General features: G+C 46.7%; 1 protein-coding gene across 10 annotated transcripts in view; it reads right to left on the minus strand.

Moving 5' to 3' along the window:
* The window catches only part of RMDN3 (regulator of microtubule dynamics 3), a 22563-nt gene continuing 1879 nt past the window's right edge, over positions 1-20684 (minus strand). Inside the window, exons 1-13 of one of the 10 annotated variants that reach the window (XM_081507235.1) lie at positions 16098-16163; positions 15516-15709; positions 13408-13597; positions 12849-12992; positions 7956-8031; positions 6732-6834; positions 3714-3774; positions 2149-2224; positions 1907-1984; positions 1572-1670; positions 1246-1299; positions 1033-1113; positions 1-728 (exon numbers count right to left, since the gene is read on the minus strand). In XM_081507235.1, coding sequence (XP_081363361.1) covers positions 675-728; positions 1033-1113; positions 1246-1299; positions 1572-1670; positions 1907-1984; positions 2149-2224; positions 3714-3774; positions 6732-6834; positions 7956-8031; positions 12849-12992; positions 13408-13597; positions 15516-15702 — 1203 coding nt within the window. In that variant the 5' untranslated portion in view covers positions 15703-15709; positions 16098-16163 and the 3' untranslated portion in view covers positions 1-674. Of the gene's footprint in view, positions 729-1032; positions 1114-1245; positions 1300-1571; positions 1671-1906; positions 1985-2148; positions 2225-3713; positions 3775-6731; positions 6835-7742; positions 8032-12848; positions 12993-13407; positions 13598-15515; positions 15710-15947; positions 16164-20684 lie in introns of those variants that run through there. The other 9 variants (XM_081507229.1, XM_081507236.1, XM_081507230.1 and 6 more) reach the window with 9 other exon arrangements.

The raw sequence follows: 20684 nt of genomic DNA on the forward strand, positions 1-20684 counted from the left end.
TTAAATTTAAATTTTGGATTTATTTCAAGTTTGTACCAAAATATATTCCAGGCAACTCCTCAGATCATCATTTTCAGTCATAAGCCTTATGCACTACTGTTCCAAAAGCTTCCAGGACTCTGGAAGTCAGGTGGTCCAACCCTCAGCCCAGGAGTACAGTTACGATCCACATGATAGATTGAGCAGAGGCAATACCCATGGACTCCCCGACCTTCTACCCTGGTAGGTTGGGGTGTGTGATCTTAGGACTATATACTTTGGTTCTGAATATTAATCAGTGAAAAAGATTAGAGAGTACACATTCTGTGTTTTGTTCCAGTAGCTCTTTGGAGTTCATCCACCTCACCAGCAGTTGAAAAGCAGCCTTCAGTGTTCTATCCACACTCTACCCTAGGGCAGGTGTATACTAGTCTTGATTTTTTGAGAACTCACTTTGTGGAAAAAGTTAACAGAAACCCAGGTCTCAAGTACTTCCCCAATTTCAGATTAGGTAAGGGATTAGAATAAATTAACCAGTAGGAAGAAATTGGGGAATCGTAGCAAGCAGCAGTCAGACCTAGGAGTCAAGACACTCCCTTAAGCAGTCTTGCTCAGTTTCCTGATCTAAGCAGGACCTAAGGGGAAAAGACTTAATTTTTTTCCTTCCTCGAGTCATGAAGCCCATTGAAATGTGATTATTCTCCTAAAGTCACTTCCAATTCTTCCAGGTCCTTCTGGAAAGCTGAATCCTAGGAAGACAAGAAAATAAGACTAGGACTTTAAATCCAAGCCAACATTTCCTAAACCATTGGTACCTGAGAATGGGCCCTTTGCTTCCTTGCTATTACCAGTCTTTTTCCCACTCTCCCAGGACAACCTGGAACCTACGAGCTCTGTCTCCTCCCCAGGTGAGATGTATACGAAAAAGCCCACATGCCAAGTGCAGACACTCTTTTGAAGGGAAATAAGAACCACGGGAAGATATTCTTTCCTGAAAAGTCACATAATGACTCAGTGAAAGAACCCTGTGTTAGAAAAGCTCTTAAATATTACCTCTTTAGTGACATTTGGCAGCTCCAGGGCCAGCTTCATCCACTGTTTAGCTTCAGGGTTTTTCCCTAGTTCTTTGTAGCACTGAGAAGAGACAACAGTGAAAACCTGGGAGAAATACCACCAGGAGACTAGAAGGGAATGAGTGCATGCTTTCAAAAAAAAAATATCAACATACGTATTTTCATCTGTGTTGAAATGGGCAGATGAGTTTACCTTACAAATATATATCCTTCCTGCTTTGGAAAATCCTGGCTGTAGTTCTTCAGCCTGGAGAAGGGAGAATGCATTTCAGTAAGAGGTTCCGAAATCCAAGTCAGGCTAAAGTTTATTAGAGTTCCAGTATCCAACCTGGAGATTGATTCAGTGAGTCTACATTTTTTTAATAAGCCCTTACAATAGTTTCTTATTTTCCACAGAACAGGCACACATAAAACTGCCCTCTACCAGAAACCCCTCCCAATACACTAACGTCCTTAGGGGAAACAAGGTCACTCTGGCCTTTCTGGCTGCTGTCCACCCTTCCCTTCCCTCCCTGATACCTTTAGGAAGCTTGAGAGGGCATCCTGCACAGTAGCACCAAGGGGGCTTTCACTCAAGGCTGTCGCAGTTCTTTTTTCTAGCCAGCTCAGGTGAGAGACCTGCCACCAAAATATCAAGGTGTAACTAAAAACTTAAGTATCTTTAAGAACAATGAATGTTCTGTACTGAAAGAAAAAGGGGCCAAATAGGACTGCATCCAGTCACCGCTACCATGACTGTTTGGAGGGAATGACACATAAGCCAGACCATGTTGAGGACCCTGATCTTCCCTACAAGGTGATCAGTGTCTCAGGATAGTTTGGGCCCTTGTGTCAAGCCCTGAAATTTAGCTCACCTGGTAGCACCACCTGCCAAGGAGAAAGTGAGCCATGGGGTTTTCTGGCTTGAGAGCAATGGCTTTGTCTACATGCTCCTAGAGGAGAAATACAAACATTAACATTAACATCAGAAAGCAGAGTTACTAAGGGAAGACAGGCAAGTCACAGAGCTGTAGGGTAGGAACACCTTTGCAAAGAGCTAGGTTGGAGCAGGTAATCTGCACTAGACCAGCACCAGGGAAGGAGAAGCCTTTCTCACCTTGAAGCTAAAGCCACTCTGGATGCGCCTCTGGATGCCCTCATGCTCAGCCAGCTGACCACAAAGCACTGCGTACCTAGGGGGGAAGCAGCGGCAGGCTCAGGCACAGGACCGAGGACCATCCCTGCCAGGAAGGGGCTTCCCACCCACGGCCAATGGCACTGCCCAATACTTCATCTGTACATAATTCCTCTTTTCACAGACCTATGGTCCCAACTCATATTCTTTAGCAAATACAGTGGTAGGTTCACAGTTCCCCAAAGTACACTGAGTACAAAAAAGGTGGGCTCTTCTATATTTAAAATTTAGACAAGGTCTCAATCCAAATGTCCCCTCATGATCAGTATAGCCATAGCTGTCATAAAAACTTAAGTAGGTCTCTAAAAATCAGCATAAATGTGTAAGAAACCTGAATACACTATGTCTGCTTAGCCTGACAAGCATACTGGTACGTCACTGGGAAGCTGTTTGGGAAGGGGATACTCTGGAATTACCAACAGAAGCAGAGGAAGAAAAGGCCTCCGATTTCAGCCCTCTCTGCCACACCCTCCCAGGGGAACAAAGCCATTCAGCTTCCCATTTTCTGTCTTTAAAAACAAAGGTCTTAGGACCCCAGCCCCCTGGCATTGTTTCTGGAAGCACAGTTAACAAATGAGTCTCTAAAGGCCCAAATTGCTTTTTTGTATACTCACTAAACACTGAGGGGTGTTTGTATCAGATAGTTCCAGAGGCTTATTTCCAGTTTAGTCCAAATAACCGTTTCCCAAGAAAAGCTAACAAAGTATGAGGTCAGTTTTCATCCTTGGGACCCCAGAAGCCCCAAGAGTGTGCACAGGGAAGCAACACCTGTGACACCTAAGAATCAGTGACTTGGCATCTAAAAAGAGGCACTGCAAAGTTTCAGCAACAGATGGGGAAACATAGCCTCTCCAGCTCACAATCTGAGGGCAGAGTTACAGAAAGCAGCAGGGAGGTAGAAAAGGAACACTTTCACTAAAACTGAGGGGCTAGAACTAGGCCTCCAGGCCACAGGTTGGCCCTGACCCACACAAGGTGGCAGGACTTTGCCCACATGAGATCACAAACAGGGCTGATGCTTTTGTGGACTAATACTGACTGCCGAACTTCCTGGGGGTGAGCTCACATCTACGTTTCCTCATGCCAGCAAAAGCGAAGAAGCCAAAGTCCAACACCAGCCAGGGATCGCAGCTAGGGGAATGAAGAGTTTGTGTGGGAGAGGTGAACTGCCAATGTCCCAACCTCCCTGAGAAGCCAGAAGCCTCAAGTTTGAAGCCAGGGATGACTTGTAACAAAGCTACTCATTTCTCCAAGTTTCAACAGGAAGCTGTACTACTTTCCCTTGCCTCACTCCCAAGGCACTTCGCAAAGGAAACTCCCCTGGGTCCCTGGCTTGGGGAAGGATGGGACATACGAAAATAAAGGCCAGAGCTTCCTCTCCTGGTGCCTCTGGCTAATGCCTGTTTGGCCAGGGCAGAGAAAAGAAATGGCTCTGCTCCACTCTAACCCATGCTGGCTCTTTCTGGGCCCCTGCGGGGTGTTATTACCACTGATGACACTCCGCGTTCTCATTCCCCTTCTCCAGAGCGACCTCGGCTTCTTCTTTTCCTGTAAGACAGAGGTGATCCCGAGTTGACACGGGCTCCTGTGACCCTTCCACAGGAAAGGCTGTAGGAGGATTGACTGCTCTAGCTCTCTCAGTGCCCACCCAAGCAGGACTTAGAGTTATGCACTTCAGCAGAGTGAAGAGCTGCAAATAGCTTTTCAAGAATAACTTCCACTTTGCCTTGCTTTCCCTATCTTTTCATCAGCTGTCCCAGCTATATAACACCCACTCAGTGTGCTCAAAGCATTTCAAATATAAAAGGACTCGAAAGCAATCAAAGTGTCCCAGTAGATCATTACCTGGAGAGTTTTTGATTTGGGGTCTGTGGACAGGCCTTAGGGTGTCCATGAATCCCACTGAAGTTGTATGTAATATTAGGCATATGTCCATTTTCTTGAGAGGGTCCACAGCTTTGATCAAATCCTCAAGAGGACCGTGATCTAGGAACAGTAATGGCTCTGGGCCACAACTCCTCACTAGAGCCAAATGACCTGGCATCTGACCAAGGATGACTTTCATGTAGTCCTTACCCAAGTTTTCCAGGCACCAAAACTAACAGAAATCAAGGCCTAAACACATGCAGGCTCTTGACAAGGGTCCCCTAGAACATCAAGGAGCTGGAGCCCTCCAGATGAGAACCATTACACCTACACACTGGAGAAAACAGAACACTGCGAAATGGGACATCTGATTAGAATCAAGAGGGCTTCCATAAAAGAGAATGAAATAATGCCATTTTTAGCAACATGGACAGACCTAGAGATTATCATACTAGGTGAAATAAGTAAGACAGAGAAAGACAAATATCATACATCACTTATGTGTGAAATCTTAAAAAAATGATACAAATGAACTTACTTAAAAAACAGACTCGCAGATAGAAAACAAACTGGTTACCAAAGGGGAAAGGTAGGGGGAGGGATAAATTTGGAATTCTAGATTAACACATATGAACTACTATGTATTATATAAACAAGGACCTACTGTATAGCACAGAGAACTATATTGACTATCTTGTAATAACCTATAATGGAAAAGAATCTGCAAAGTATATCTATGTATAACTGAATAACTGCTATACCTGTGAAACACTGTTAAGTCAACTATATAATAAAAATTTGAAATAATTTTTCAGTGGTGAGGGCTTGAAAGGGAACACAGGGGATGGAACAAAAGTAATGTGTTGAGGTGACAGGCTGCCTAATCTGACATGTTTCCTCATGTATAAGTGATAGTAATCATGGTATAATTTTGTATATGCAACAAATACATTTAAAGAGATCAAGTGAGAACCCTACAATTCCCCTATCCAAGCAGAAGAACCACACGGCTTTACCACTGAGGGACACTGTCTCTTAGGGGACTTCACTCTGCCCCCTTCAAAGCACTCACTCACTAGGGTGAAGAATGAGGCAACCAGTTCCTGCAGCCTCCTGATGGTCCAGCTTCTAGAGGCAACACAAAATGAACTTTAGATTCACCAACAATGGTCCTAAAAAGCTAGAATCACAGAGCAGAGCCTTCAAAGACTCTCCATAGTCCCCTGACCTCCAGAAGGAACAGATTTGTCTGGGGGTGCTACAGGGAGCCAGACCAGACCAGTGTGGGCATAGCTGCTTCTCTAACCAATGCCCCATCTCCACCTTCAGGGTTCACATTGGCTATTAGTACTAAGAGATGATCAAAAGGAAAAGGAAAGGTGGTTGTTGCCACTAAGAGTCCAGACACCAGCCCCAAATGCTGGTCAGAATCTTCACCGGAAACACAGGAAAGGTAGCAGAAACTGTTTTGAAAAGAAGCTGACAGTAATTAAGCACCTTCAGTTACAACTTCCAGGGATTTTTCTGAAGATCAAACATTCAACTGACCTTTCTGTATTGGCGGAATTCTACAACAGTTTATAGAATAATGACCTTGAGGTACTGTCAGACTCTACATTATCAAAAATTCAATGTTTGCAAGGCTGTACTTATAAGTGGGGAGGCAGATAGTTCAGTTAACTGGGTAACTGAACTACAAGATGTGGAAGTCCACTGACGGAGCCTGACTCAGAGGGTGTGTAGCTAGGCAGGACACATCATCTTCCCCATAAAACCAGTCTCTTTAAAATCTCAGGATTCTTAACAACTTCATGACAGTAGAGGTCAGGCCATGAACCTGGCGCAAGTTAGATGCACCCTACATGCCCCCAGGTACAGATTTTGACAACAGAGTTGCTAAGTAGACCCCAGGGACTTCTAAGCTAGTGGTATTGTCCCAAACTACTCCTTCCGGGCACTCACCAAATGAACTCCACTCATTATATTCTTTAACACCTGCCCCCACAGGCTCCATAACTGAAACTAGATTCGTAAACAACAGCAAGAAAAAAAACCTCCTCAGGTTAAGAAAGGTTTTGCCCTTTGTAGTTAAGGAATTAGGACAAAGAATTATGCTAATGAAAACTTATAGTCAGCCCTCTCGCTCAGCAGTAGAGAATCCCCCCGCCAATGCAGGAGACAAGGGTTCAATCCCTGGGTCGGAAAGATCCCCTGGAGAAGAAAATGGCAACTCCAGTGTTCTTGCCTGGGAAATCTCATGGACAGGAGCCTGGCAGGCTACAGTCCATGGCGTTGCAGAGTCGGACACAACTTAGCAACTAAGCAACAGCAAATCCTCAGGCCCAAGCAACCATGGACTGTGTGCTTGCTTGCGCTGCTCAAATCACTATGTTCAAGGTCAGATGTACTACAGTCACATAAACCTGTGTGACTCAAGCCCCATGCCGTGCAGAAAAGCAGAGACTGCTCTCTGTCTCCAGGAGGAAATGCACCTCCGGGAGCCAGTCTATCCCTGGGGAGTACCTGAGCCCCAGCCGCCCTGATAGCCTGCGACTTGGTGGGTCCCCTGGGCCCCACGCCACTGGGCTGGCTCCACCCTCAGAATCAGTCAGTTGCACCAGGAGGCTGTCAGCACTTACCATTTAGGGCATAGGACCTCTTCTCACTCGCCTCCTCAGCAAGCTCACACATGTCACTGTAGGCCCGGGCCAGGCGCCAGAGAAAGTCCTGCCGGCTTCCATGCTGCAACCCAAAGAGAGGGATGAGGCTCCCTTCTCTCAGCGGCAGAGAACTGAGGCCCTGACCTTCTCCCCACACTCTACCTTTGAGTGTGTTGTAAACACTGATATCAGGCCATCCCACATGACCTCTCACCTGCAGTTAGCGGTGACATTATCTCTAGTCAATAAATTGCACAACCCACAGAGTGAGGGCATCCTGGCTTCCTAATGCTGTGAGGAGGAAAGATCAACATGTAATAAGTCACAGCAAGAGAGTGTGGAAATGCCCAAGAAAAGGGAAATTCTAACTTTGAGGGCATTGATAACTCAGTTCACTTCAGTCGCTCAGTCATGTCCAACTCTGCGACCCCATGGACTGCAGCACGCCAGGCTTCCCTCTCCATCACCAACCCCCAGAGCCTACTCAAACTCGTGTCCATCAAGTCAGTGATGCCACCCAACCAAACCATCTCATCCTCTGTCTTCCCCTTCTCCCACCTTCAGTCTTTCCCCATAAATTCTGGCAGTGAACTTGAGAAGGGAATCATGATTGAGTGACCCACACACTTGTCACTGGTGATGAAAACTTCAAATTGAGCAGACAGCTGTGGGTCTGCCTCAAGGGAAATAAAAGGGGAAAAGTTCCAGTTCTTTCCACATTTCTCCCTATGCTGAGAGGAACTCTTGCAGCTGCCCTACCAGAGCCAACTACCCAGGGGGTGGTGGGGGAGGAAGCGCTGGGGCAGGGAGTACACAGGCCCCTAGGGGCGGCACTCGGCCTCCCTGGAAAAGGGTGTATGACCCTGAGGGTAGATGTAGGAATTCACCGTGTCACCCTCATTTCCCTTCCCGTGTCACCTGGCAGGGTCACTGACACATTCGTGGGAGTGAGCAGGGGGAGGGAGGGTAGACAGGCCGTCAGAGCCTCACCGCCAGCTTGTTGTTGAGCAGCAGCTGAAAGCCCTCCCGCTTGCCCTGCTCACTGCCCTGGTGCAGCTCGTCTGCCTGCTGCAGGAGCGGCAGCACATCTTCCCGGCCAGGGGAGCCTCCAGCCTCCAGGGCTTCAGGCTCTGGACCCAAAGCCACCTCCACCTCCAGGTCCAGGGAGTCCTTTCTCCCCATCTTCACAGTCTCGCAGCTCACTTCATCTTCCCCGTCACCGTCACTCTCCCTTTCAGAGTCCCGCTCATAGTCAGACTCAGCATTGGCTGTTGTGTAACTGTGGCAGGGAAACAAAGTGACAAGGTCAAGGGAGGGGATTACTTAACCTCAGATCACCAGGGGTCTAGCCTCCTCCACAAAGAGGGGCTCTCCACGGTCATCAGCACTGACCATGAGCCATGCCCCCCACTGAGGGGGGACTCAGTCCTGAGAGAATGCTTCCTAGGGAACCATGGGAAAATGATCTGGGAGGGGAAGAGCGAGCAACTCGGAGCCCTGTGACAGAGGCCGATATGAGAATCCCCTGCTTAGCTACCACCACGTCTGCCAGAAAACAGAAAACCTAGATAGGTATCAACAAAATGTCAATAGACCTCTCAGGGCAGAGGAATTAATATCTCCCTTATTAGTATTAGATGGGATTGCTTTAGGGAGCATATATTCTTCTTACAAGTAAAGTAATAAAAGTTTAAGAAAAAAACCTTAAGATGTAGGTGGAGTTCAATGGCTCAAGAGGGGAAGGGTTTGTCAATCATTTTTGCTTTATCAGCCAAATGCACCTGCCAGAACCGACATGGGTGGATGCCAGCCTCTGTGACCGTGGGTGGCCACAGATATACATATTTTCTTTCTCAATTCAATGTATACCTCTGTCCCAAGTCAGTAACCAAACCTCAACCACAACAGGAGTAGCCCTTGGAAACCTTGGGAACTGGTAGGGCCGGGGGTGGGGGGGGCTGCAGCTGGAAGCAGGAAAGGCGGAAGATGCAAACAATCCCTTAGGAAGGTGTCCTTGGGGCCGCCATGCAGGTGTCTCCTGGGGAGCCCAACTCTTATTGCACCCACTGTTTCTCTTGGATCTTGGCCTCCACCAGCAGCTAATGATAGTGTTTTCCCCAACTGCCAACTGAGTCAGAAAAAAACAGCAGAGCAGAAGATAAGGCTTCCAGGGGTCACAACCAGACACCAAAGAGCCCCCAGGCTGAGTGAAAGAAAAGCAGGTTCTGTCTGAGCTAGCAGGTTCCAAGACACAGGGAAGATCCTTGAGTCACTTAAGGATAAGCCTTCCTCTGTCCTGAAATTAAAGAGAGGTAGGATCCCTGTGGCTGGAGCAAATCAGATATTAAGGAGAGACACAAACAAAGTCACAAGATAGCCTAAGGTCAGGGGGGCTGACTACTGCAGGCCCAAGTGCTGTCCTCCTCATCTGGAAAGCCAGAGAGGACAAGGGAGCAAGTGAGTAACCAGACCTGGAGTCCAATCCATCCATCCTATTTCTTTATAGAGAAGGTTTCAGATGCATTTAACGAAGGGGCTCCAGAAACATCTATTACAAGAAATTGTAAAGTATTTAAAACCTTCCTAACCTTGCTTTTTAAAGGTTATACAAGTATGTCTCCCCTCAAGCAATTTGCAGTAAAAACTTTAGAAATTAAAGGGACAAGGAAAAGTGGTATCAGATTTCACAACCAACCTGGGTGGTGATGAGCAAGAACACACAGGGGGCAGCCTCGAGAAACGCTCCTAGGCTTAGACAATAACCTGCCCCATCCAGAAAGTCAAATCAGTGGCTACCAGTGCCCCTACTCAGTCCAGCCAGGCCCAGAGGCAAAATGAGTAAATGGATTTTTGGCAGGTGCAAGCTTGAGTCTCATCACTTCATGTTGCAAAAGAGAAGGGGAGACCCCACTCATTCCCTGCTCAGCTGAAGGCTGCCTCGGCACATGGGGAATCTCCCGGGAGAGACCCCTGCTCTCATCCTGCCTGAGTGCAGTCTCCAGGGTGGAGTGGGTAGGAAAGTCCTTCAGTGCTGTAATCCCTCTGGGCCCTAAAGGCCGGGGAGCTCACATGGGCAAGGAAAAGGAGAGGTCAGGGGGACCTTGCTGCCACCCAGTGAGAGCTGGTGTCGCAGCATTCTCCCACATTTTTTGGACCACATACCCAGCCGCTGGTGAAATCCACCAGAGAAAAAGGGGTGGCCCTTTTGTTCAACATGCCCAGTGGCTTTTGAGATGAGTCACAGACCTCTGAAAAGGTCCTTTGGTCCTGTGCACTCAGGCTAGACACACTGCTCCCACTGTGGAGCAAGGACTCAAGGCTCCCTTGAGGCAAGGAGGCCAACTCTGCTCCTTAAGGAGAGCCCCCAGGTCAGGGATCAAGGACTCTTACACACGCAGCCCTACCAGCAATTACATTTCTTTCCTCCAACTGCTAAGCCCCATCAGAGGTGCTGAGCTGAGGCAAAGACAAGTAGGCATGGGCCCTGACCCCCGCAGTGGTGGGGAAGATAAGACCAAGAGGAACGAGGTGATAAGCGAACGCCCAAGGAGGAGTGGCAATGAGGCTGCAGGCAGTGGCTCCTGGCTGGAATGCCTGGGGAGGTTTGCCACAGGAGCTGGTATTAGGGCGAGTTGGGTTTTGCAAGGAGGGAACTAAAGCTGCGTTTGGAACAAGGCTCTGGGAACAAGCTCACCAACCCACCCAGTGATTCGGACTCTGGCACATTCAGCTGATCCCCTGGGAGCAGTTTTATTTGGAAGAAAGAGAACACAGCTTTCAATGGAGCAGAGCTGCCCATCAAATAGTCTTATTCTTTCATCCCTCAAAGAAGCTCTCCTTCCCCAGGGCCCACATGTTTAAAGCCATTCCCAGGACTTGGTCTCCTCTCCCTTGACCATGACCATGACCAAATGAATGATTCACCACAGCCATTGCTCCAGACAGCAGTCAGCTAAACCAGTCTTGCACCATGCACGACCATCGGCTTCCACACGCCACAGGATCGGTCACAAGGCTGAGCCTGCTGGAGCTGTTATTAAGGAAGCCAACCTTTCTCTCCAGGTACTACAGGCAGCTGGCAGCCCTGTCCTGCCCTGTATGGCTTTGGGAGCCCCAGTGAGCACCCCAAGCTACGAAGCACCCATAAACTTCCCTGGTTAATCACTCTGACTCGTGCTGCCCCCAGAAGCTTGTACAATTTCTTAAAATCATCATGAAGGGGTTTGAGTTCTATTATCCTAGTCTTGGGCAGAGCTGTGACCTGTCCTTATGTTCCACACTCTTATAAAATTCAAATGTCAAGTAACTGGCTTCCTTGGGTTGCTTAGAGATGCTCCTTAAGTCTCAGGGCCCACTATCGACTATTTCATCCTTTCTTTTTAATCCAGATGTGTCAAATATTAATTTCCTTTTTGCCCCCTCTAACACAGCCCTCTGGAAGCATGTCTCAGCCCAGAGGTACTAGGTAGATCAAACAGAAAACGGCCACTTCTGTGAGCCCTTGAGATAACAGGGGTCAGACCATCCAGGCAACAGGACCAAAGCTCTTCCCCAAGACTTCACTGTTTCAAGAGGCACGTAAGCAATAATCAGATTCAGCACAGATGACCAATGGCACTGACATGGAAAAGGAATAATACATCCCTTACTTTTCTTAGAAAAACAAATGAAGAAAGGTAGGAGAATATATTGTTTAAACAAGAACACAAAGCTGAGGGACTTCCCTGGTGGTTCAGTGGTTAAGACTTCAAGCTTCCAGCAGGGGCATGGTTCCATTCCCGGTTGGGAAACTATGTGCAGAAAAAAAGGCTGACACTTCTGAAGAAGATATACTGAACAGACCACACTGCTCTGGGCAGGTCTCAGTCAACAGGAAGAACTGTCCCAGGCTGTGGGTGACATGTCTTCTCGTGAAGGCCCTTCTGTGCTCTAATGACCAAACCAGGCCTCAGAAGGCAGAGGAGCCTGGCTGAGCCTGCACTTAGGAGCTCTGCAACCCTGGGCCCACATGCATCAAACCTCGCTAGGCCTCAAGTCTCCATCTGAGAAGCAGGGCAAAGAATATCACCTACTTCATAGGAACTTTGTGAAACTGAGGAAATACCTCTGAAGTGCTTTCCACCGTGTCTGTTACAAAGGAGGAATAAACTTTATGAAGTGTTTCAGCTGAAAAGGGACATGCTGCAAAGATCATCATGAATGACTGGTTTAGCTTCTAGTTTCCATGTGCATGTTTGTAGCTACGCCAGTCATTATGCCCTGACAGGACAGGTCTGACTGCTCACTTCACCAGTCTCTTCCTTGAGGAGGAAAAAAGGTCAGCAAAGGCCACAAAGAGAGACCAGCCTCTAGACCTCACATGGGCCACCTGGATGACTGGGCCTCGCAGCAGACAAGGGCAGATGCTGCTATTAACAGCATCAAGCACTGCAACAAAGACGTTCATTCATACTCCATCTGTGGGACGGAAGTTTCAAAATGGCACCAATGGTTTAAAACCAAAAAGCCCTCAGCCTGTCCAACCTAGGGGTTCCACCAGACTCCTGCCTGCAGCCCTGTCTCACAGTAAGGCCTATGGCCAGACCTGCTGGCCCACCAATTACTCAAGTGAGTCACCGCCGACCTGTGAACAGGGTAAGGGAGCACAAGCAGATCTCCCCCGTGGGAAGAGAACTTCCCGAGGGAGGGAGCATGCTTAGTGCTTAGACAGCTCTGTAGACCTGGCCCAGTCACTCAGTGAAGGAAATACAGTCGTTAAGACAAAGCTTACAAAGTCCTCGTGATAACAGGAAGCCACCTAACCTATGTTACAGTAAAACAAAAATAAAGGATCTAATAACTAGGTAAAAAGCAAACCTACTCTGAGAAAAATAACAGATGCAAACACTAACTGCTGTTACCATTTCCATTTGTCAGGATGACGTATCGTGGATGGCTTTTCTTATTTCAACTGTTTTGTATTTCATTTGTTTATATCCTTACCTTGTTCTAAAAATTATTTACAGCAGCTTGGTGTGAATTTTTCATTCTAAAACATTACTTTTACACAATGTAACCTGGCTGAAGCCACAGCTGTCTCCAGGAGAGATGACTCACCCGCCTTCACTCTCGGCATCCGTGAACGTGGCTCCCGAGGCGGCCGTGAAGTAGACAGAGCTGGAGCCGGTGGAGTCACTCCTCTCCCGGGCAAATGGGAACCTTCGCCGCCGAGCCACTTTCTGGTTCTCTTCCATATGCGATCTGAAAAGCAAGCTCCTTTCCAGAGGGTGCCATTAGGCCCTTCCAGCCTGCCTTTCCCCTCACCATGAGGGAGCCTCTTACTACTGCTGCTCATTAAAGGGCCAAAAGCAGAAAAACTCTGGAGTCTCTGCCCTCAGGAGAGCAAGAAGGGCAGCTGGCGGGACACAGCCTACAGAGCAGACCAGGTTAAACAGGACAAAGTATTTCGGCTGCTACAACAGACCCCGAGGGCCCAAAGGTAGCAAGAACTCAGGCAAGGCAAGGAATCAAGCACATGGCTTCCCTGCCAGTGAGGTTAGAAGCCAGAAAACTGGCTGTGTCCTTACAAACAGACAGCAAAGGCTGAGAAAGCTGTCCGGGCAGGGGAAAGCTAGGGTGCAGGGGCCAAGGCAGAAAGGAAGGCTGTAATACTCACCGGACCTCCCCGACAATCTGCCCAGCAAGGCCCTGAAGGCTGCTCCTCAGCTCTTCTACCTCCCGCCGCAGCGCCACCAGGCTGGTCAGCACGAACTCCAGGCGGTCCAGTACTTCCTCCTGTCCTCGTGGAAGGCTTGGCAGCACTGCAGCATCGCCAGCCTCACCCGGGACTGCCCGCAACGGCCTGACTGGAAGAAGGAGGACAGGAGACAGTGATGCCCGTGGGATAGAGGGACGAGAAGATCCTGCACCCAGAATTCAAGAACACTTGCCTCTCACTGGAGTTCAATTTACAAAGATCTTTGAGGCTCAGATATTCACAAGTCCTAGGTAACAAACCAGGAAGAAGAAAAAAAAAATCAAGGTCCCAATCTTTAAACGAGAGCTCTCCAGGGAATTCTCTGGTGGTTTAGTGGCTAGGACTCTGTGTTTTCACTACCAAGGGTCCAGGTTCAATCCCTGGCTGGGGGACTAAGATCTTGCAAGCATGACCAAAGGGGGTAAAAAAAAAAAAAAGTCCACAAGAGCCCTCTGTTCCAAAAACCTTGCACCCAGGGCCCTTCATCAGCACTGTACACCTTGGCAGATAATGTAGAATGCTCGCAAGAGTGCGATATCTAGAAGGCAGGATGGCTGCCCTGCTGCCCAAATCCCAGGCAGTCAATACTTACCACACGGCAAAACTGAAACTGAGCTCACTCAAATTCTGCTCTTGCACTTCACAAAGAATAGCAAAGAACACTCTTTCCTCTCAAGAGCTTCATTTAGCATTATCAGAGAGTGGCAAGGTAAACAGGGGCAGTTACTGAGAGAAAAGGTACACCAGGAAAAACCCACCCAAACTCCATTGGAAAAAAACATAAAAACATCATCGCCAAGCCCTGAACTGAGCTCTAAGTAAATTCTAAAAGTAAACGCTAGAAAACTAATAGCTACCTAAGACAAGTGGACTGGGAAATGTAAAAACAGGAAAGAAACCAGAAAGGCAGGACCCACAGTCCAAACGAGCATAAAGCTGTTCAAGGAAATCTAGTAACAATAAAGGCTAGATTACCTTACAGACCCAACAAGGTTCCAGTATGTAAAGCAAGAAAGATCCCTGGGAATGTGGCCACCACCTCCCAACCTCAGCAGAAGAAAGACTACAGCTAAGAAATTACAAACAAATAAAATACAAGGAAAAGAAAGGAAGGGCAAGCACACTTGCAGCACTAGGTTACTACCAGCTTATAAAATGCTGACAAACAACTGCAATCTAAGGTGAAAACTCTTAAGATTCTTCAAAAACTAACTTTTCCGAACCACCTGGCATTTGGTCATCAGAGGAAACATGTTCCCAATGAACATGAGGCGAGATGACTTGAATGCTCTTCTATCACACACACATGAGGGGAGTGGTTTGGACGAGCCCTAGATGCTTTGCTCTATTGGGTTAACATTAAAGTTTTGCAAAACTGAAAGTACTAACCATTTGTGGCTGGCTTCCAGCCACATTCAGCTTCAACTGCAGTGAGTGCACTCCAGGCACTATGCTGTGGGAAGTCCACAGGACCAGGTGACCAGGGCCAATCCTGCCACTTACTTGCTCTGTGACAGCCTCGGGAAAGTTACACAACTGTTTTCAATCTCAACTTACTCATAAGAAGGATTAAAAAAAAAAAAAACGAACTAGATAGTCTCCAAGGTGCCTTTGAATTTTAATGTTAACCTAATTTAATACATAAGCCTCAAAAAATTTTAATTCTTCCAAGACTAGTTTCTCTTTTTACCTTCTTTTGGACCTTTCCTCTACTTATTAAACACCTTAACCACACTAAGCAAGTAACTTTAATACATACACAGCACTTCTGCGGCCAGAACTAAAAGTGAAAGCTAAGCCTTTTCACTATATACTTTCCTAGGATTACATGAAAAAGACGACAGAAGAGGAAGACTGCTTTTCCTTTTCGATAAACTTTCCCCAAACTTGAAAAGAAACTCTCGCGTCCCGAACCCACCCCCTAATTTTTCCTCTGTTGTCCTGTCCCGCAGGTTCTGCTACAAGCAGCCCCGACCCCCAAGCCCACCCCTCAGCAGTCACTGAGGCCTCAAGAGCCACGCTCCTACCTTGGCGTCCAGGCTCTGAAGTCTGCGTGTAGTCCAGAGAGTTGGACCGACTCTGGCTCTGGCCGCGGCGCTGGGTCCGTTTCCACCGCTGGCTGTAAAGGGCACACAGGAATCCAAGGCCCGCGGCGGTGCCCAGCAACAGTCCTAGCCCGGCGCGGGCGCCACCCAAGCTCCCCAGACTAGACATGCTACACCTGCAGCCAGCGTGAGCCACCAGGCGCAAGGGGGCGAAGGAAGAGAGATTCGTGAGTGTGGTCCACCCATCACCAAAGCCGAACCCTTGAAGATAATCTCCCTGCCCAGACCCCGAGCATTCGCCACCCTCATCCTAGTCCCGACCGTAAGGTTTCTGCTAGCCCCCAGGCCTGACTACCACGCCGCTCACCCGGCCCTTCGCAGCCTCCCCTCCAACACGCCCCCTAACCCTGATACCGGAGTCAGGTCGATGGGCTTCCAAACTCCTCCCCCAGCCTCACGACACTGCAGACCACAAACCCGCCGCCCTGGCTACAAACCCTGGACTTCCCGCCGCGCCCTTTGAAGGCACCCCAGCCTGTCTGGACCTCAACTCAGACTCTTAACCTGCCGGTAGCTACTGTGGCGAAGGCCGCGGCTTCTCTGCCAATGACCGTGACGTCATCAAACGGTGCCAACTATCAGCCTCGCGCGCCTATAAGAAGGCAGGGGTGAGCAGTCCGAGACTCCACCTCGTGGCCAGGGTTTTTTCTAGGGGGCGGGGCCACAGGCACTGCCCGAGGGGCGGAGCCAGCAGCGATCTGGAAAGGCGAACCGAGAATGGGTTAGAAGCCTAGTAAAGGGGGTCAGGGCTTCCCAGCTGGCGCCGCTAGTGGTAAAAAACCTGCCTGCCAATGCAGGAGATGTAAGAGACGCGTGTTCGATCCCTGGGTCAGGAAGATCCCCTGGAGAAGGGCATGGCAATCCACACCAGTATGCTTGCCTGGAGAATCCCATGGACAGAGGAGCCTGGCGGGCTACAGCCCATAGTGTCGCACAGAATCGGACACTACTGAACGACTTAGCACGCACAAACGGGGGAAAGCTGAGAGACTCCGTGGAGTGGATGCTCAGAGTAGCAAATCCATGATCTGGCCAGCTGAGGTTCCATTTCCCTCCAATCACACCAGGTTACAGCTGAGGTTCCATTTCCCTCCAATCACACCAGGTTTCAGCTGAGGTTCTATTTCCCCTCAATCACACCAGGTTACTTAGTGTTCCCGGAATATGTTCCGCATACTCAACGTTTCTACCTTTTCCACCACTGCTCTTTCTGTCTTAAATCCCTACCTGGAAAACGCCACCCCTTTCCACCTTTCCTTAACCCTCGGTCAAATCTCAGACATTATTTGATTTCAGCTTAATTTGTTTATGTATTTTTACTCAAATCATTTACCAAGCACAACACAATAGCGCCTTTGGCAATTCAAATTGAAACAGGTTAAGTTGCTGGTTATCCACAACAGGCCCTGAGTCTCCAGGGCCAGCTTCTGCCAGCTGACATCTGAAAAACTTACATTGTAGATGCACACCCCATCAGTTAAAAAAAATCTTAAACCTTAAATTGTCGTTATAACATTAAACAGGGACAGGCTTCTAAAAACTTTTTAATATCCAGAATGAAAATTAAATTCATTAAATTCATTCCTCTAATGATAACATTTTAAATGTTTGCATGAGGCTGAAACTTGGGTTGATCTCTGATTGCTTAAATTGGTTGATAGCATTTCAGATTTTGTTTTAATCATTTTTTCTACTACCTGTGACCTGTACTTTTATAAATCTATTTTACTCCTGTGATTTTATGCAACTTGTAGTTTTAGAAACTAAAAAGAAGAGAATCACCTGCAGTCCAGTGGTTAGAATTCTGCTTCCACTCCTGGGGGCGCAGGTTCTACCCCTGAAGGGGAACTAAGATCCCACAAGCACTGCAGTACAGGTCAAAAATTAATTACTTAAAAAGCAAACAACACATAGGGACTTTCCTGGTGGTCCAGTGATTAAGAATCTGCCTTCCAATGCAGGAGACATAGGTTCCATCCCTGGCCAGGGAACGTCTTAAGATCCCACATGCCTTCGGGGCAACTAAGCCTGCACACCAAAATTACAGAGCCCATGCATCTCAAGGAAAGATCCCTGGGTAAGACAAGACGCAGCCAAAAATAATAAATAAATAAATATTTGAAAAAATTTAAAGAAAAGATTTTTTTTATAGATTATGGTTCTAATTTTATTGTCAGCATTTCTTAAAAGTTAAATTTCAGTTAGCGGGAGTCAAAATATCTAAACCAGTCCTCCCAAATCCTTGACTAGATATTATATTTATTTACTTTTTAATTGTGAGATATTTTACACATATAGCAGTACATTTGGGACTTCCCTAGGTGGGCCAGTGGTTAAGAATCCGCCTGCCAATGCAGGAGACATAGGTTCAGTTCCTAGTCCAAGAAGATTCCACACGCCGCAGAGCAGCCAAGCCCTGTGAAACAACCACTGAGCCTGCACTAGAGAACAGCTCCTGCTCACCACAACTAGAGAAAGCCCTCACAAAGCAATGAAGACCCAGTGCAGCCAAAAATGAATAAAATTAATAAAATTTTAAAAAGTTCCAGAGGCTATGGTGAAGGCCTTTAAATAAAAAACTTCACCAATATCTGCTACTGATTGTTTTTTCCAGCTACTCATTTTTAAGGATTCAGTTTCATTAGTATTAGTACCTCTTGAGATACACTAAGAGATTAACCATGTTGTCTCGGTGGTGAGAAAGGAAAGCTTTTAATATCTTTTCCATATTTTTCCTCATTTTTCTGAAATAAGCATGTATTTCTTTTGTAATAAGAAAAAACTTAGTATTTTTACTTTGGAGGGAATAAAAACCTGTTTAATTAATTCATTCCTTAGTGGACTTAATTTTTTCTTTCTTTGCCTTTGAGGCTTGGTTACCTCTATTACAATTGGTTCCATAAATATTTGCTTTCTAGACTCTCTACCCACTGGACTGCTTACCCTTCCAGGATGGAGTTCATGCCTGATCTATTCCCTATGCCTAGCACAGCTCTAATGCAAAGACCATCCATAAAAGCTGCATGGAGGAAGGAAGGAAATAAGGAATGACCAATATACAGCCCCTGCCACATTAATAATGCTTTTGTTACCAAACCAAATTTGTTTGCCCAAAGCATGGCAAGTCAAATGCTAAGACACAGAGGTTTGCAGCAGAAAAAGAATTCATTAACAAGGCAGCCAAGCCAGGAGACAGAAGAACAAATCTCAGATCTGCCTCTCTGAAGGCTTGAGATATAAAGAAGCAGGGTGGGGGACTTCCCTGTGGTACAGTGTTAAGAATCTGCCTTCCAGTGCTGGGGACATGGATTTAATCCTTGATCGGTATTTAATCCAGGCCAGGGAGCAACTAAGCCCCTCTAACCACAACTGGAGAATCCCACCTGCCACAACAAGAGCTAGCACAGCCAAAGTTAAAATAAAAAAAAAAGAAGCCGGGTGATCTTAGGCATGGGGAAAGGTGATTAGAGATAGGAAAAGGTAAGGTAAATGCTGTTCTGTGTGGCCATATCTGGGTTATACGCTTCTTCATGGGATGTAAGTTAAAAATGCAGGCGCTTAGCATGATCTGATGGTGGAGTTTTTACCCTCTTATGTCAAAAGGCTGTTCATTGGACACCTGTGGGGGCCCAGTTTTAGGGTCAGTGGTTCCAACCAGTCTTAGCCAGCTTGAACGGAACATGAACTGATTCCAAGTTCCTAAGAAACAACTTGATCTCCCGTTGCTATAGCTACCCACACTTTAAAGGTGTTATCTATAGGAGTGGTTAAGGAGTCTTGTGATATATTACCCAGGCTATGTGATGGTATGAAATTAGAGAGAGAGAAAAAAAACACAAATTAAAGCTAGCTTTAAAAAAAAAAAGCTAGCTTAATCAGTGAAGGGAGTTTACAAGCAGAGGGGGTTTTTAACGAGCTGTTTCTTATCTATTGTTCTGTAAAACAAGGTAGTAATTTGCTAATCATAAGCCTCTGTTAACCCTGTGGACAGTTTGATTTTCATAATGAAAAGCTGAATTGTAGAAGAACAATTTCTCCTCCTTTTATAGAGGAGGAAGATCTGCCAGATAAACTGATTGTGGCAAGAGGTGAGGCCAGATGGGAAGACCAAGTAGGGGAATTCATTTCCTCCTGGATATTAAAGATGTTATCTGGTGTGCATGCCTCTGCCAGGGCAATCAGCAGTGGGGTGATTCTGGATGGAGCGCTCTATCTTATGCTGCATCTGCAGACCAGTTTTACAAATTTAATAAATCCCTGGCAGTCTGAGATAGGCACTGCCCTCCTGTTTCCTCCCCACCTCTCCACAGTCCAGTCTGAGAGAGTAGAGCACCCCAAATCCCTGTCCTGGTGTCTGCTCAGAACATGAGAGCCTTATGTACCTGGCTCTTTCAAGAGAGATGACATATGCCTTGGGATGGTGGCCTTACATCTAAGACACTTGACACTTGAAAAAGATTGTTCTTATAAAATATTTAGTGGCTACAAAATAATGCTTATAATATATGTATAAAAACTGAGTACATTTATAATCCTCTGCACCCACATCCTTGCGTAAGAAGAAGAACATCACTTTTGTCTTTTAAGAACCCTGCATTTCTGTCTCTGTTCCACTGCTTTCTCTTCTCTCAGAGGTAACCACTACCCTGAATATTACATTTATCATTTCCTTCAAATTGTTTAATTTTGCCTGTTTGTGAGCTTTAGGTAAATAAAATTATTCTGTATTTTTCCCAATATTTGCTTTTTCATTCATTTTCATTGCTATAGTTTCCACTGTACGAATCAAGCAAAAACTTGCTCTACTTCAGATGCTAATATAGACTGTTTCCAGTTTTTTGCTAATTACAAACAGTGCTGTTACACATATTCTTTTTTAATATTCTTGTATGTGTATCCTGATGCAGTCAGTGTGTTTTCCTAGGTTTATCGATGAGAGGTTTCGTGGGTCACAGTAATGAACATCTTAAGCTTTACTGGATAATGCCAAATTGTTTTCCAAGGTGATTGTATCTATCATAACAATTTGTAACCCCAACAGTAATGTTTCGTGTTTCAATTGTTAGACATCCTCATCGATACATGATGCTC

The sequence above is a fragment of the Giraffa tippelskirchi genome, chromosome 7 (assembly GCF_054371585.1).
Source record: "Giraffa tippelskirchi isolate mGirTip1 chromosome 7, T2T-mGirTip1v1.2.pri, whole genome shotgun sequence".
Classification (NCBI taxonomy): Eukaryota; Metazoa; Chordata; class Mammalia; order Artiodactyla; family Giraffidae; genus Giraffa; species Giraffa tippelskirchi.